We start from the raw sequence: 15,138 nt of genomic DNA on the forward strand, positions 1-15,138 counted from the left end.
AGACAGCTTCGTATATACTATAAGCAAAAAGGCAGATCAATGTCATATAGGCCGAGAGGAATAATCCACTCTCCAAATGACTATTTGTATTTCAGTTACTCACACTGAGTTTTTCAAAAGTGAAGAAAATATATGATGAATTGCTGTCATAGGGGTCCACATTTAAAAACAGCAAAACTACATTAAAACATTTGTTTACAAACTCTCTCACAACTTGTGCAGTGTGATCCAAAGCTCATTTATCCAGTCCTATGCTCAGTACTTCCCAAACTGAACTAAAAGTGAAATTTATTGATACTCCCTTCAAAGCCAGACTCGACCGGATGAATGAAACTTGGATGATACTGTGTGAATTGTGTGAGAGTTTTAAAAGGATGTTTTGATAAAGTTTTGCTGTTGTTTGTTGTCTTTTTGGATTCTTCGTTCACCAGAGACATGTAAGAAAAACTTTTCTGAATTTTTAACGTAGCACAGGATGAGTAATGGCTTTATAAATGGTCATTTTGGGGGGGAGAAGTATTCCTTTAATAAATGAGTGAAACTTCATTGCTCAACAAAAAACTTCAGTGATATCACTGTTAATTTGTGAAAAATAGCTTTAACTGTGAGATGTATGTTTTTTGCAAAGCTAATGTGTATTCCAGGAAGGGTTAAGATGGTTAGTTTTGTCTAAGACTAATAATGATTTAAAAAGGAGATTTTAAATATTGATGTTTCAGTAAAAATTAAGCCGAACATACTTTCATTGATAGTACAGCCATGTCAGAGTACTACTCGAGAGCATCAGTAGTCAAGTTTTACAATAAAAAGGAAAATCTGAAATGCTCTGGCTGCAGCTAATAATTATATTCATTATCAGTCAATTTGATAAGTATTTTCTTGATTAAGCGTTTAGCAAATGAAATGTCCTAAAACCATGAAACCTGCCCTGAGTAATTTCCCAGAGCCCGAGGTAACGTCTTTAAATGGTATGATTTAACACCCTTGAAGTCCAAAAATCCAAAGATATTCACTTTGTTGTCATGTACATAACAAAAAAAAACATCAAATAAGTATGAAACCAGCAAATGTTTGTTTTAACAAATGACTATGACAATTATTCCATTATAAAAATATCTGTCAAACAACTTTTCGTCAGTCGACGAGTCCATTAATGGAGTTATCATTGCAGCTCTACTGCATTAACTGGACGGGTTTGGAATACATTTAAATCTTTACTTTGGATTAAGTGATAACTTTCATCTGCCTTCATCAACAGGACGGTTCTGAAAGTTAAATCGTCATTTCCGGTACTCATTCGGACATTCAATGGAACCAGAGTAACACAGTACACATGTCGGCACTTGAGCAGAGCAGGGACACACAGTCAGAGAGGACAGGTGGGTGTGGAGACGGTGGTGCCTCTGGGGGGAGGCTGGTGTACCTGCGGTAAATGCTGTAAGACTGGTAGTGGGAGGTGGGTGGCTGCCAGGGTTTAGTATTACAGGTGTTAGGGTCCAAGCTGGAGGTGGACGAAGACTTGGCTGGCACGTCCCGCGTGCTGCCGCTCCGCCCTAGTGCTAGCGTGTGGGACGTGCTGGCGTGTTGGCAGGCGGGTGGGCGAGAGAGGCATGTTAGCGGTGAAGGCGCACACACACAGATATAGTACAAGAAACATACATATTTCAGACTATAAAGCTTTGACAAACTATTGGTGCATTCATGTCATATGGGGTTAAATGTTGACTGGACGATTCAAAGCAACAACAGAGAGGCGTTTACGAGTTCGGGCGAGACACCCGAATTTTAATGCACTGGTCACTTTTGAGCTTTTGGGCTTTCATAATAAACATTTAGGTGTTAAGTTTAGACTTCTGTTGTGGAAATTTATGCAAAAAGCTCATATTTAATTAGATAAAGCCTCATTTATTTATCATTTAAGACATTTCACATTTTAGAAAACTTTTAGTACAAAAAATAACTGTCGAATGTAAGTAATTAACTAAGGAAGGTTACGGTCATATCTATTAGCTCTAATTTTTATCCAAAACACTTGTTGTGTTTCATTTTTGGTCTAAAAACGTATGGAATTTTCTCAAAATGTTTTTTCCTCTGAGATCAGTACCACTTATATTTACCAAATTTTACAATTTAATTCCTGTCTACATTATGAATGTTTTTAAATGAGGTTTGTTCATATATCATTCAGCCAAATTTATATAGCATTTTATTCCTAAAATCATGAAATGTAAGGAATTTGCTGAAAAAAACAGGAGTCTGCATTTAAGTAGGATTTTTCACCAAATTCTCCAGGTTATTTCTATCTTAATTCTGAAAGTTTTAACTGAGGGGTTGGTAATATCATTTATAGCCAGATTTATAGGACTTTTACTCCTAAGAACATGGCAAAATGTGTTTTGTTTGTTATTTGTTTTTTTAAATTAATTTGTTTTGTTATTAACCCAAGGTGTCTCCCTTTAAATCGCATTTGCCGTGAAGAACATTTTTTTTCTTTTAAATGCAGATTTGTGATGATTGAGATCACCTTGCCCAGTCAACACACACTGTGTAATTTAGAGATCAGTTTTTCTTAAGATAAACAAATTCTTAAAGCAGTCTGCACATTTTTCCCATATGACATGCATGCAGCATACGTCCATGTCTAGGTTTTGTGCCACAAACAACCCTGGGAATTTAATCTGACAGGTATATAGGCTTGTTAAAATGTCAGAGCAACGCATTTCAAACTCAGTGGCACAGCAACCTGACAGGACAGGTACAGTCATGCAACAGACTCTTGTGGCAGTGATAGAGAAAAGCATTGGCATGACTCTCTCAGTAGCTGCTGCTGTGCATGGAAGCATGTATCTCTGATGACATAATCCAAGCAAATGTACAGTAGATGATTGCTAAACAGCTATCAGTGCTTTCTAGACAGTGTCTACAACCTCATAATGGATAAAGAAACATCATATCAGATGGAGCAGAGATCTGATGATGAGATGAGGGATGGAGGTTTGGCAGAGACTCGTGTCGCAGCAGAGGCTAACCTGCGCTGGTAGCTGGGGGTTCGGTTGGTGGATGCGCTTCCTTCGCTGTTCTTCAGGTCGTCGTCCCAGCGTCGCCGGGTGTATGAGCCACTACGTATCAGAGCGGTAGAGTCCCTGGAGAACCACAAGCTACAATAGTACCTCAAGCTTCCCCAAACAGACACTGACATAGATATATGTTCATAAAAAGTATCCCCCTTTAAACCTGATTCTACCAACTATGAAATCTAAACTTTCATAAATCTACCAAATCTGTTGCTGCACAACAGAACATCCTGACCAAAAGCAGTCGCTTAGGGCCACACACCATGCAGAGCATTGAGGCCTTTTTTCGCCTGCAACACACAGCAGTAGGCAGCAGGAGCCGCTTGTGCCAATGCATGTTTGCACAAGAGCCACTTGGGCTCCCGGGTTTCACCTGTTTTCCTTCTCGTCAATGTCTGAAGTACTGGCCAGTCTCCTGGGGATAGTGGGGGCCACGTATGCAAGCCGAGTTCCTTTGTCCTTTTCCTGTAGACAGAGGAACAGAAAAAGGGTGGTCTCTTCTGTTAGTGAGCATTTATGGAAGATTTCTTAAACATCAGTACAAAATTAATTAAAATTTTATTTGCTATTAAAAACTATGGGATCTTAGCCCCTATAAGGCCCCTTCATACAGAGCTCTTTCTAGCAGCCTGTTGTGGCTTTTTCATCGTTTTCAATGAGAGAAAAGCCTTTTGCTCACTGCTTTTATGTTGCTTAGTGCCTCACATTTTTCCGCTTTATGTGCTTTGGGCTTTGCACAAGTGCCAAGAGCGCCTCAAGCTAAAAAACTTTAACTCAAATCGGACAATCATGCATCATCATTTGTGTTTTTTAATGTTACCTGGTGTACTGAAAGGCAGGACTAGCGTATAGTTTGTGTTGCACTAACGTTAGCTTACCTACTTGCAAGCTTGCAAGATCTCGCGGTTTTGGGTTTGTGCTTTTATGCTGGTATAGCACGATAGCATCAAGCCGTACTTTATATGATTTGAATATTTTCAAATATGTGCATAAAATCTGTATTAAGTTGGTAAATGGGAACTCCATAAGAAGGAGCTCATTATATGGCTAAAAGAAAATAAGAAAATGACTATATTTTATACTATAGGTCACCTTCTCTTTGTCTTTGTTGTCCAGAGACGAAGAGAGACGAGGGCTGGACGCTGAGCGCATCACCCCGGTCGTGTCCTTCTCCCTCTGAGCCTCCTTGGTGGCTGTGATCTCGGCCAGTGCCCCATAGCTGCCCGTCTTCCTCAAACCCAGCCGCCACGACGCCGGAGACTCGTCCTTCCTCTCCTCCTCCACTTTAGTCGACACCTTTCCGGCAGGCTGAGCGGCCTGAGAGGGAGGAAGAGGCATCATTTTAATGTGAAATGTTAAACATTTAAAAGTATATTAAAAGAGAGTTTTTAGTAATCTGGGTGAGTAACACAAAAGTCAATCATGTCAAAAACAGTTGGGATTAATCTCCAGGGGCTGCAGTTTCAATGTTTGAATGATGAAACCATTAGAGGACATTTTTAAGGAAGGGCATGCCAGTTAAGAGGTACAACCACATCCACACCTACTGGGCTAAAACTTATTCCAGAGTGAATGCTATTCTCACAAACAATTATGTAACACTTCTGTACAACAGTTTGGGATTTTAAGGGTTCAATTGATGATTTTAAAGTTTGTCCATTTTCAAAACAAACTATCAGAAGACGACAACCAACTAAACAAAACACAGAAGCCACACAGACACACGGTGAAAGCACGACCAGGACAGTGCGTTTGTTGATTACAAGTGAAAAACACCACTTAGGGTTGATGAGTGAAAGTCAGCATTAGGAAATTTTGATCAGCATCACCTGGGTCGGGCCAGGATGGTTAGGGAAGGGGTGTTAAGTACTTTTCAGTGCACAGGTGCATGTAGGATGAGAGAACAACTCTGGTGCACACCAATGCCTCACCATAGGTTTTTTGGGCACTAGAGAAATGCCAGTTTTGCGCAAGCCTTGACGCCACAATGCAGGACAGCCTGGCTCCGCCACAGGCATGAGGGGAGTAATACATTCAAACTAAAGCCAACCAAGACAAGAGGCCAGGATGAAAAAGATGCACAGAGGGAGGCAGGGAGGGCAGGGAGGAGGTTGAGACAGAGAAAAGCCAGAATAAGACAGAAGCAGCAGCAAAAGAAACACACTTTATGGCAAGGACAGATTTTTTTTTTTAGGCCTAGTCACACCACACAATGCTTACTGCCAAACCAGGGGGGACTACCGCTGTTGTTCTCAGTTGGAATAAGTGACAGATCCAACAAACATTTGGTAGTGTCAAAACTGGACGTTGTTAATGTTTTGCTCACTCTTTGTTAAGACAGAAGACATTGTGATGTGTGAGCACTAGGCTTCAAAGAGGGACTGAAACAAGGACATCATTGCAAGAAAAGAAGCAGAAAGAAACATTTAGGAAGTCTTGGATTGGTGGCCACTGATGCAGAACTAAAGGCTGCGCATTCAGAGTGACAGCGCATTGTAAGGTACCATATTATCTTAAGGGTAAATTCAGTACTTTTCAACCTGGATCACTTTTTCACATTTTTTTCTGTCTAAGTGACTAATCGCATAACAAGTTTTTATAGTTTTGAGCCAAAGTGCTACAGCTGGCAGCGGCAAAACATGCAGAAATTTAGCCACCATGTTGTCAGTAACAAGCACTTTTAGTGGACATAGATAGATGGTGCACAAATGCCCGGAGTGTAGCTTGTTTTGACTTAATGGTATGAGCTTTGGGACTTTTATCTATCGATTTAAATGATTTTTTCTATTCTTAATATATACCAGGTCAACTCTGGCAACAGAAAACACCTAAAAAAAATCCCAACAATTAAGCCTTTGAAGCCTGGGTCAAGATCACTTTTCTATCACTATTGCATTCAGATGCCTTTCACAAGTATTTAAACCTTTGAAGCATATTGATTTGATCTCTTTGTTCAAAAAACATAGAAAAAAGACAATAATAGTTTATTGCTAATTTTTGCATTGATCAATTCTTTCTTCCCACATTTTAAAAAAAAAAAATTAGGCTAATTTCCCAAGTTTCAAAGGGTTAAATATAAGTGTGGTTTTAAACCAGTGGACTGAAGGAAGCAGTTTCTCTTTAGTTAAATGCTTGGCCTCCTTTTTCCAGCAGAGGGCAGCAGACTCAAAAGTGGGAAGCACTGCCATGTGAGCTTTGGTTTTATTTCTAACAGCCAATCAGATCCACTGCTTGGTGCACTCTAGCCTCCAGGTTTCCAAACAGTCTTATAGTAAACTGTTAACATCATCCAGAATCGACCACCAATCATCCCCACTGTGCAGCCCGTTGCCATGTTTGTTAAACGCCCGCGACAATCAGTCGTAAAACGTCATTGACATTTGCTGGCTGTGTGCGCTCATTGTGCTGCAACATGAAGAGCACAAATCACAAGCAGGGACGACTATTTCTGTGACGGCCTGGAGTACGAACTGCATTTATGTAAACCCCCGGTATCAGCCGGCTGTGAAATTAGGTTGGTGTTCAGGGGGGAGAACAACTCAATAGATGGTAAATTTGTGTAAAGAACGAGGCATCAACATGTCTCAGTAGAGCAAAACTGATGTTTCAGAGGAGGTGCAGTCACCACTTGAAGTGTTTGGAGGGTTCACATCACAGCTGTGCTGAAGAATTTCATTTCCTCCAAGGCCTTTCATAACTAATCAGCTGCTAATTTGAGTGAAATCTGTGTCTTTTTGTTACTGTGGCAGCTGTGTGCGCTGGGTAGGATGATAAATAACTGGTCCACCAGGTCGCACCTTCTTTACTGGTGAAGAGGGGGTTGTCACCTGGTTGGTTGGGCTAGTTGGAGGTGACACGGTGATGCTGGTCGGGGCGGGCGTCGTGCTGTTGCTCACCGATGCTGCAGGCTTGGTTTTGTCTGGAGAGGTCAAAAAGAAAAAGTATAAGAATTTTGGGGGTCTTTTTGAGCTGCAACAATAAGTCCATCAACAGAAACAGCAACTATTTTGATTATTAATTAATCATTAAAGTAATTCTTAATGCAAAAATGGCAGAAATTGCTGTTTACAGACTCTCAATTATGGAGATCAGAGGTTGCGTTTACCTAATATTTTCTGTCACTGTATTTTTTTGAACACGTATTTGAAAATCTGAAAGCCATCTGTTATTTTGACAGATAAGAACGCTGAGGGCAATCTACCAAACTTCAACAATGTCATGCCCCTGTCCAGTTGTGGGTGTGAAAATATTATTAGTTATTGTCTAGTCTTGTCTTGTTTTTGATCTCACATGCGTGACCTTGTTGTCTAGTCCACCATCACAGTTAGGTTATTTCCATCAATAACGATTATAAACACATTTAAGGACAGAATTTAACTGGCTCTGTGTCAGATATTAACCACTGCTGCAGAGCTCCTCACAAAGTGGCAAAATATGACGTGTTGGGATGAGATCATGTTGTGCTGTGTTAGCTCAAGCTAACTGGCAGAGAGAGCAGGAGGGGAGCAGCTCATTAAGACTTTCCTTCAGTGCAACGTCGATCAGCAGCAACAGACGATTATTAGTTAAATGTTATTAAATGTCGTATTATCATTAAAATTTAAACTGACTGGTAACAATACATTTTGAAACAACCAGTAGGAATAACGCAACCTCTGATGAAGTTTTCCTGCTTTTCTGCGTTTTATATCATAATACACTGAATATTTTTGGGTTATGGACTGACAAAACAGGACATTTAAAGACATAACCGTCAACTTTTAGGAACTAAGATGGGCACAATGGGACATAATCATTAAAATAACTGTTAGTTGCAGCCCTGCAGTGAAGAATAAACATGCATTATAGAAAAGAAAGATTTTATGTGGTGGCACAAAGCTCAATAACATTTTATGTGAGTGATTTAACTGATACTTAATTTTTGGACCTGATTTACCAAAGTCTAAAATAAATCTCTCTCTCTCTCTCTTAAACACGCACGTACCTGCTTCAGTCTCTGACTCTGAATCTTCGTCGTCCTCTTCCTCACTGGAGCAGCTTGATTCGTCTTTCTTGCCCTCCTCTCCTTCATCCACCTTCTCCGGTTCTAAGGTCTCGATGCGTGGGGCGCTCTTTTCTGGCTCCAGAAGCAGCGTTTCTTTGCTGCAGCACACAAATTTAACACCATCAGTTCAGAAGTGCACCTTCAGTGCAGAGCAGCATTTTGAAGTCAAAGACAGAGAATCAAACTTTCTTAGCAAACAAGAAGTTCGATTAGTTATGTCAGTGCTTAGTTGGCTTGATATTCCTAAAACTAATTCATCAGACTCTTTTCTTTTTTTGTTTTTTTTTTCTCATCATCAAGCTATTTACCTCTTGAGTGGTTTCAGTGATTGGTTGTTGTCCCCAGTGGTTGTTGTTTCAATCAAAGGAGATTTCTTAACGTCTTTCTTGTCACCTATCAGCTGCAATGAAGAAAACAGAAATCAGAAATTCTAAAAGGGAAAAGGAAAGCAAAGCATGCAATTTTGGACACGCAGTGAATCTTGTAAAAATGAGTTAGATGCAATTTCACACAATTCCCCGTGCGTGTGTGGTACATGAACAAATAGCACTCTATCCTCTCCTATATATGCATAATCTATGATACAAGTTTACACAATCACGGGCTTTTACAATATTTTTATAGAAGAATTATAGGAATTATTGAAGTAATTCGAATTGATCCACTACTAAAATTGCATCATTGACTTACCAGATTTTGTTTCTTCTGTAGTTCTTCTAAATATCCCAGAACATCTTCATCTGCTACATCAAAAGCTGTCTGGCCCTAAAGGAGAGAAATTAAATAAAAAGTTATCTAAAATATAGATTGCACAGTACTTAATGGCAGAACAAATGATAGTTCCAGTTACTCACCATTTTATTAATGAGGTCCATGTCACATAGATTCTCCACCAGTATCCTACACGCCTCCTCTTTGCCCCAGTGTGCTGCTGCATGTAGAGGAGTCCAGCCATCATAGTCCTTAATATTTACATCATACCCTGCTTGGATTAAAAGCCTAAACAACAACAAAGAGAGAGAGAGGAGGGAAACAAAATAACAGTTTTTCTTAATATTAGCAAATCTGTGTTTTTCTGCTTTGATGCTGTCAGTTAATCTCCGTAGTTTCTGACAGCGTCTAGGCTTTTAGAAGTGCGTCAGCATTGTAACCCCGGGTCAGATTTGTGAGATACACCCTCTAAACAAATGGAAACATAATCTGAAAATCTTAGTCATCCCTAAGCCACGGCAGGATGAGGTTTGCAAATTTTAGAACTCTAATGTTGCAGCTCATTAATCTGTCATGACGGGGAAAACATTTAGATCTCCCTCTTGTATATGGGAGCTGCGCTAAACATCAGAGATCTCAGAGCTATCTATGGCAGTAGAGTGTGCTGGCTATGTTCCCAGACCAGATGGACAGGTGGCTGCAGTTTCCTCAAGCGGTGGAGCTGTATTAACAGCCCACAGAGACAATGTCGGAACAACGCACTGACAAGATGCAGAAACCAAGATATGTTTGGCATTAGCAAAGAAAACACATGATGCTTGGCCTCAACGCGGTCTAGACTATAAATAGAGCTTATATAATGTAACAAACTGGGAAGGATTTATTTAATAACCAGTAATAAATGAGCTGGCTGTTACATTTTTGTCCCAGCAGAGAATGGCATAAAGTATACAGTTAAATCAAGATTGCTGCTTACTTTAAAACCTCGGCGTATCCTTTTGCAGCAGCTACGTGGAGTGCCGTCCCTCCAGACTTGGTGTGCCGGGTGTCCTGGATCTGGCCACTGTTGAGCCACTGCCGGGCGTCCCTCAGCATGATCCGCTCCTCCTCTTTCCGGGCCGCCTCGATGTCCACTCCTGGTGAGCAACAGGGGAGATTGATACCGTCAGAGTGGCACTAAAGGATTACTTTCTACTTAGGATCAAGCTGCCAGCTGTAACACTGAGCGCGGAGAGTAGAGGCACAAACATATTAAGGTATTTATAATAAGTGTACATCAAGAGCAAGTTTGTGACAATGGATTACAGAAGTGAGAACAGAAATAAAAGAGAAACTGTTGTATCTTGTCTATTATGTTTTTAATGGTGTGTTATGTGTTTGTATGTACCTTTGCTGTGTTTGAGTGAAGCCAAAGACAAATTTCCACAGAGGTGACCAATAAACTCTGTCTAATCTATCTGATCTAATATTTCAATATATATCCATGAGAGAAATCTCTGAATATTTAAACACTTCTATGAACATAAGGGATGCATGATACAAATCAGGCTGATAAATTATTAGTTGATAATGGGAAATGAATGGTCTTATTCATTATTCCGATAGAGAGCCAATAATAAGAAGCCTGGTTGCTTTCATGGAGGGTGGCAGCGCACATTTGAAGTGGGTTTGCAAACCATCAATAAACACAGACAAAATGAAGATGAAAAACAAGACAAAGACGAAGATTTCAGTTTCGGATTTGGTTAAGTCAGGGATATGGAATATTAAATCATCCATACTTTCTTAGTCTTTCTTGTGCATAAACTACAGGTTATAAACTTCTTTTTTTTTTTTAAAAAAAATTAAAAAATCATATTCCTAATGATAATGCAGCAACAATGACAGTTATGACAAGTCTGTTGCACAAGGCACCTCTGTGCTTTTATTAATGTCATCCATTGCATTTAAGGTCTGTGAAGGCAAAAAAGAGATGACATTATTCTGGCAGCTTCTCTAAACACTAAAGGGTGTTTTAAATCCCTTGCTCTGCTTTAGCTAACAGTTTTGTGCCAAAATTCTGTCAATTTGTCAATGAAATAATGGCTGCAAAAACACAGGCCTCAGCCAGTTAAGTGGGTCAATATGTCGAAGCAATAAGCTGAACGCAGACACAGTGAAAACAGGCCTGTATTGTCTTGTTGACACCTGGTTGGATCACGAGGCGGTCTGAAATGCAGTTGACTTGAGTAGTTGACTTGTGGACGGAGTGTTAACTGTGTTGAACTACATAAACAGTGATCTGAGGAGTGCTCTGGGGCAGGAGCCAAAACTTCAGCTGATCTTATAGTTTTTTGTTCTTCTCCCAAGGATACATCATCACTCATTTCCTGACACTCGAGAAAGCTTGAAGATCGCCTCGAGCTTTTAAACCAATGAAAGAGGACATCTGTGTCTCAAAGTATGGCTTAAGAAAAAGGGCAGGCAGAGGAAGAGTCTAACTTTACCCCCAAAATTTATATTGCTAGCTGGAGAGAAACACAAGGAGGTTTGTTAAGTAAGAAGAGGGCACCTGATGCCTAAACAAATTCATAGAGGCTTTGCATCCTCAATTTTTTGCTAATTGGCTAATGCAAGATAACAGGAATATCCTGGCTTGTTTTCTGTTTCTGGGCTCAAGTCTGAGAAAGCAAAACTAAAATGGCAAGCAGGTGACTTTTTGTTGAGTCTATGGTTTGACTGAATTTCGCGTTTCATTTCAAACATTTTAAAAAAAGTGACTTTGGGACAGGAACTCGACCAGTGTCTCACTATAGTTTGATTGTCAGTGAAGAAGTGATTTAGTAACAGCCGCCAAAATATTTGCCATTCTTTTGTTTTTAACTTAAAAAAAGGGGAAAAATCAAAAATGGTCAGTATAATTTCAGCTGAACTGTGATATCGTTTTATAATATTACAATGAGATAATAAGTGAGAAGTGTGGTCACAATGTAAAATTAAAGACTAAGGTTGGGTACCTTTCACATTTAAACTGATACCAGAACCTAGAATACGGTACCTGCACCTAACGGTTCACTTTTTCAGTTACGCTGTCTGAAATAACAGTGTAATTTTAGTTGTATAACATAAATGCAAACTTCTAGCTGCTGTTCTAGCTGCTAAAAAGTGAACCTAGGTTGCAATGTGTAGCTAAATATATTTATTCAGTGTCTTTTAATATGGCATCAACCTTGTGTTTACGCTCATATTGTCCTAAAAAACAAAAAAATTGGACTTTGAGCATAGATAATTGCTAAGGTCATGATAATAATTGTGAGATGCAGCAGAAACGCAAACCTGCATGGAGCTGAAAGAAACAGCTGCATAGATTAAAATAAGAGCATATTTGTAGTGTGAGATAAAAAAAAAAAGCGATATTCTTCGGCTTCGACATGAGGAGGCTTCCACCAGGCGCCGCTGCGCCACGTTCTGGGTGTGACCTGGGTTCGTTCTGTCCTTAGTTGTCTAGAGTGGCTGTGATAAGCTGCTGGTGGCCACATCACAGCTGGGACACAGCACACTCTCTTACCAAGATGCACGTTCTCAGGTACCGAAATTCGGCACCATAATGCGAGCTGGTAATTTGAGTGGTAATCCTCCTAAAGTTTGGTACCCATCCCTATTAAAATCATGACTCACGTGCATCAAAAGTTTGAAAAACTGCTTGTCACAAAACATTGTCACAAAACACAAAACAACATAAAGTTTACAGTATGGTATGTATATACTATATCCCTATTTAGTGATTAAATGGTGAAACACACACGGAAATGCTACAATTTAAACTTGAGCTGTGATGTAAATCCATCTGATCTTGTCAAGTAAGAGCTAAACGCAGTACACACACACTATGGAGGAAAATGAGCCTGATCGTTCTTAAGGCTGTTCAGATAATGTAGGCAATAGGAGCTGGCCAGGTAGACCAGTGTCCCGTGATCTCTTGGGAAGTAGCCTACACTGTGTCTATAAAAAGCTGGCAGCCTAATGGCCTCTAAGTAGGACTACAGAACAAGAACTGAGTGGAGGAGTTGGCAGCAGTTCAAAGTTAAGATTTTACAAGAGAACAGTACATCTTCCACGCGAGAAGGTAAAGAGAAAATTCAATATACCAAAAAAGGATTTGCCTCCCCCCTTCAGCTCACTGACAAAAAAACAGTACCTCTAGTATATCTGGTAAAGCCAAAATGAAATATTTACAGAAATCTACCCTGAAGCAAGCACCAGGATCCTCTCAGGTAATGCAGTTACTGATTTTTTAGAAAAAACAAAAACAAAAGGGGCAAAAAACATTTGGAGCTGAGAGGAAGCTTTCACAACAATGCAAATAATCCATGTGTCTCAGGACCAGGTGCAGAGTGTGATTTAAAACTGGTTCCCAACTGGTCCAGATTTACCTTCGACATTAGTTCCAAGGTCAGCACATAAAAGAAATGACCAATTTTATTTCATAAACTATAAATAACACAAAGACTTAAAAGAAAATTATATAAAACATATTGTAAGAATACAGTGCAATTAGTTAAAACTAGGGTGTTTCTAAGATTTGAGGACATCGGGAGCTTACCGCCACCGGAAAAAAAAAAAGGTAACATAGGAAACATGCCTTTTCTCTTTGAAAACTTTTGGTAATTTTATTTTTGGGGATTTTAAAAAATAAGATGCCTTCCAAACCCATGGGCCTGACAAATTAAACATATCCAAATATGACACCATTTGTCACAGCCAGAAACTGCAAAAATAGAAATGATTGCTGGTTATTCAAGTTTTTGTCTGTCTTTAAACACATCATGTTTGCTGAACACTTCATGCGTTTTAACCGAGTCATTCTGGGATTTTCGAGGAAAAATACTTGTAGCTTTGGGGAGGGTAAAAAGAAAAAAGAAAAGACCACATAATACCAAGAGCAGGGCAAAAAAATAGCTACTGTTCTAAGACAGAAAAAAAAAACCTCACTCCACAGCAGGAAATCACACTTCAAAATAAAGGCACTGAGCAGCAAATTCACTGTAGTAATAAAGTGTTTTCACAAACATGGTCATGAGTCACTTGCAGTCAATTCAGAATGGACCCACAACTCACCAGTGGAGGAACCACTGGTTTGGAAACATTGTGAGAGTGTCCACCTTCAGTCCATTTCAAGGACAGACAGCAGCCTACAGGGCTGTCCAGTCACTTGACCCAGCCAGGGTCAAGAAGAGGATCTAGAGGCTGTCCCTGCTGAGGGGGAAACCATGGCCACTTGCTAACAAGTTTAACCCCATGACTGGTGTCTCTTTGAGAGGAGAAAATCACATTACAATCATACAGAAGCATTACACAACAGCTAGTTGCATAATGCTGCCTGCTACCTCTCGCACAGAGAACTGAGCTGTGGATTGTCTGCAGCTGCCCGAGGCCAGGATCATTGCAAATTCACTTTTCAGCTGAGTTTTATCTCAAAAGCAGATTTATGCATGTCTGCATTAAAGAAAAAAATAAATAAGCCTCAAACCTGAATATATAATGTCAACAAAATGAAAATGTATTCTGTGGTCGGTGAGCACGGTAAATAAAGATGCACATTTTGTTTTGCATCCATCAGTGATGGATCTTAGAGGAGGCAGATGCGGATGCTCAGAACCAGGCAGCACATCGTCAGACGTCGGGAAATAAAAGCTGACAGCTGCCGCTGGCCGAGATGCTTGAGGTTCGGGTGGGTGCATGTCTCGCCGCCGTTATATAACATGGACAAGGACTGCAACATGCAAATAACACTCGAGTGTAATTATCACGGGATGCTGTGTGCTTTCAAACACTTGGACCTCAACTTAAAGTATTGAAGAGATTGACAGTCCCCCCTCCAAAGAAGCTTGAGGTATTAGACAGTTAATACTAACGCACAAAAAACTTAAAACTATGGCAATATATTGAAGGCATTATGCTGTACAACGACGACAACTAATCCAAATTCAAGTGATCAGTTCCATGCTGCTACTAGCGGAGCGATAAATAAAGCACTTAATTAATCATGACCCAATTACTCAACGGAAACTACAGATCTGGCTTTGAGCAGTTTCATGTAGGAACTATTTTCTTTCAACCGAACTCCATCCGCCATCCAACATAAAAATGCTCAGAAGGTCTGTGGATTTTCTTGAGTAACCAGGTCATGATTTCTGGAAAGAGACCAGTTTTTCAAATGTACTTTTTTGGCGATTAAATTGGAGAGACAGCAGACATCTCTATGGTCGATATCGCCAACACTATGCAACTCACACCAAAACAATCTAGACGATGAATAGAACTACAGGT

At 39.9% G+C, this 15,138-nt stretch overlaps 1 protein-coding gene across 11 annotated transcripts in view; it reads right to left on the reverse strand.

Moving 5' to 3' along the window:
• ppp1r12a (protein phosphatase 1, regulatory subunit 12A) overlaps positions 1 to 15,138 on the reverse strand; it is a 67,210-nt gene that overhangs the window by 18,334 nt on the left and 33,738 nt on the right. For 4 of the 11 annotated variants that reach the window (XM_042510950.1, XM_042510952.1, XM_042510948.1 and 1 more), the window contains exons 4-14: positions 9,806 to 9,965; positions 8,973 to 9,117; positions 8,809 to 8,883; positions 8,427 to 8,518; positions 8,059 to 8,216; positions 6,872 to 6,993; positions 5,006 to 5,113; positions 4,167 to 4,391; positions 3,448 to 3,539; positions 3,030 to 3,143; positions 1,424 to 1,576 (exon numbers count right to left, since the gene is read on the reverse strand). In XM_042510950.1, coding sequence (XP_042366884.1) covers positions 1,424 to 1,576; positions 3,030 to 3,143; positions 3,448 to 3,539; positions 4,167 to 4,391; positions 5,006 to 5,113; positions 6,872 to 6,993; positions 8,059 to 8,216; positions 8,427 to 8,518; positions 8,809 to 8,883; positions 8,973 to 9,117; positions 9,806 to 9,965 — 1,444 coding nt within the window. The remainder of the gene's footprint in view (positions 1 to 1,423; positions 1,577 to 3,029; positions 3,144 to 3,447; positions 3,540 to 4,166; positions 4,392 to 5,005; positions 5,114 to 6,871; positions 6,994 to 8,058; positions 8,217 to 8,426; positions 8,519 to 8,808; positions 8,884 to 8,972; positions 9,118 to 9,805; positions 9,966 to 15,138) is intronic. The other 7 variants (XM_042510958.1, XM_042510951.1, XM_042510949.1 and 4 more) reach the window with 6 other exon arrangements.

Source organism: Plectropomus leopardus, chromosome 22 (genome assembly GCF_008729295.1).
Source record: "Plectropomus leopardus isolate mb chromosome 22, YSFRI_Pleo_2.0, whole genome shotgun sequence".
Classification (NCBI taxonomy): domain Eukaryota; kingdom Metazoa; phylum Chordata; class Actinopteri; order Perciformes; family Serranidae; genus Plectropomus; species Plectropomus leopardus.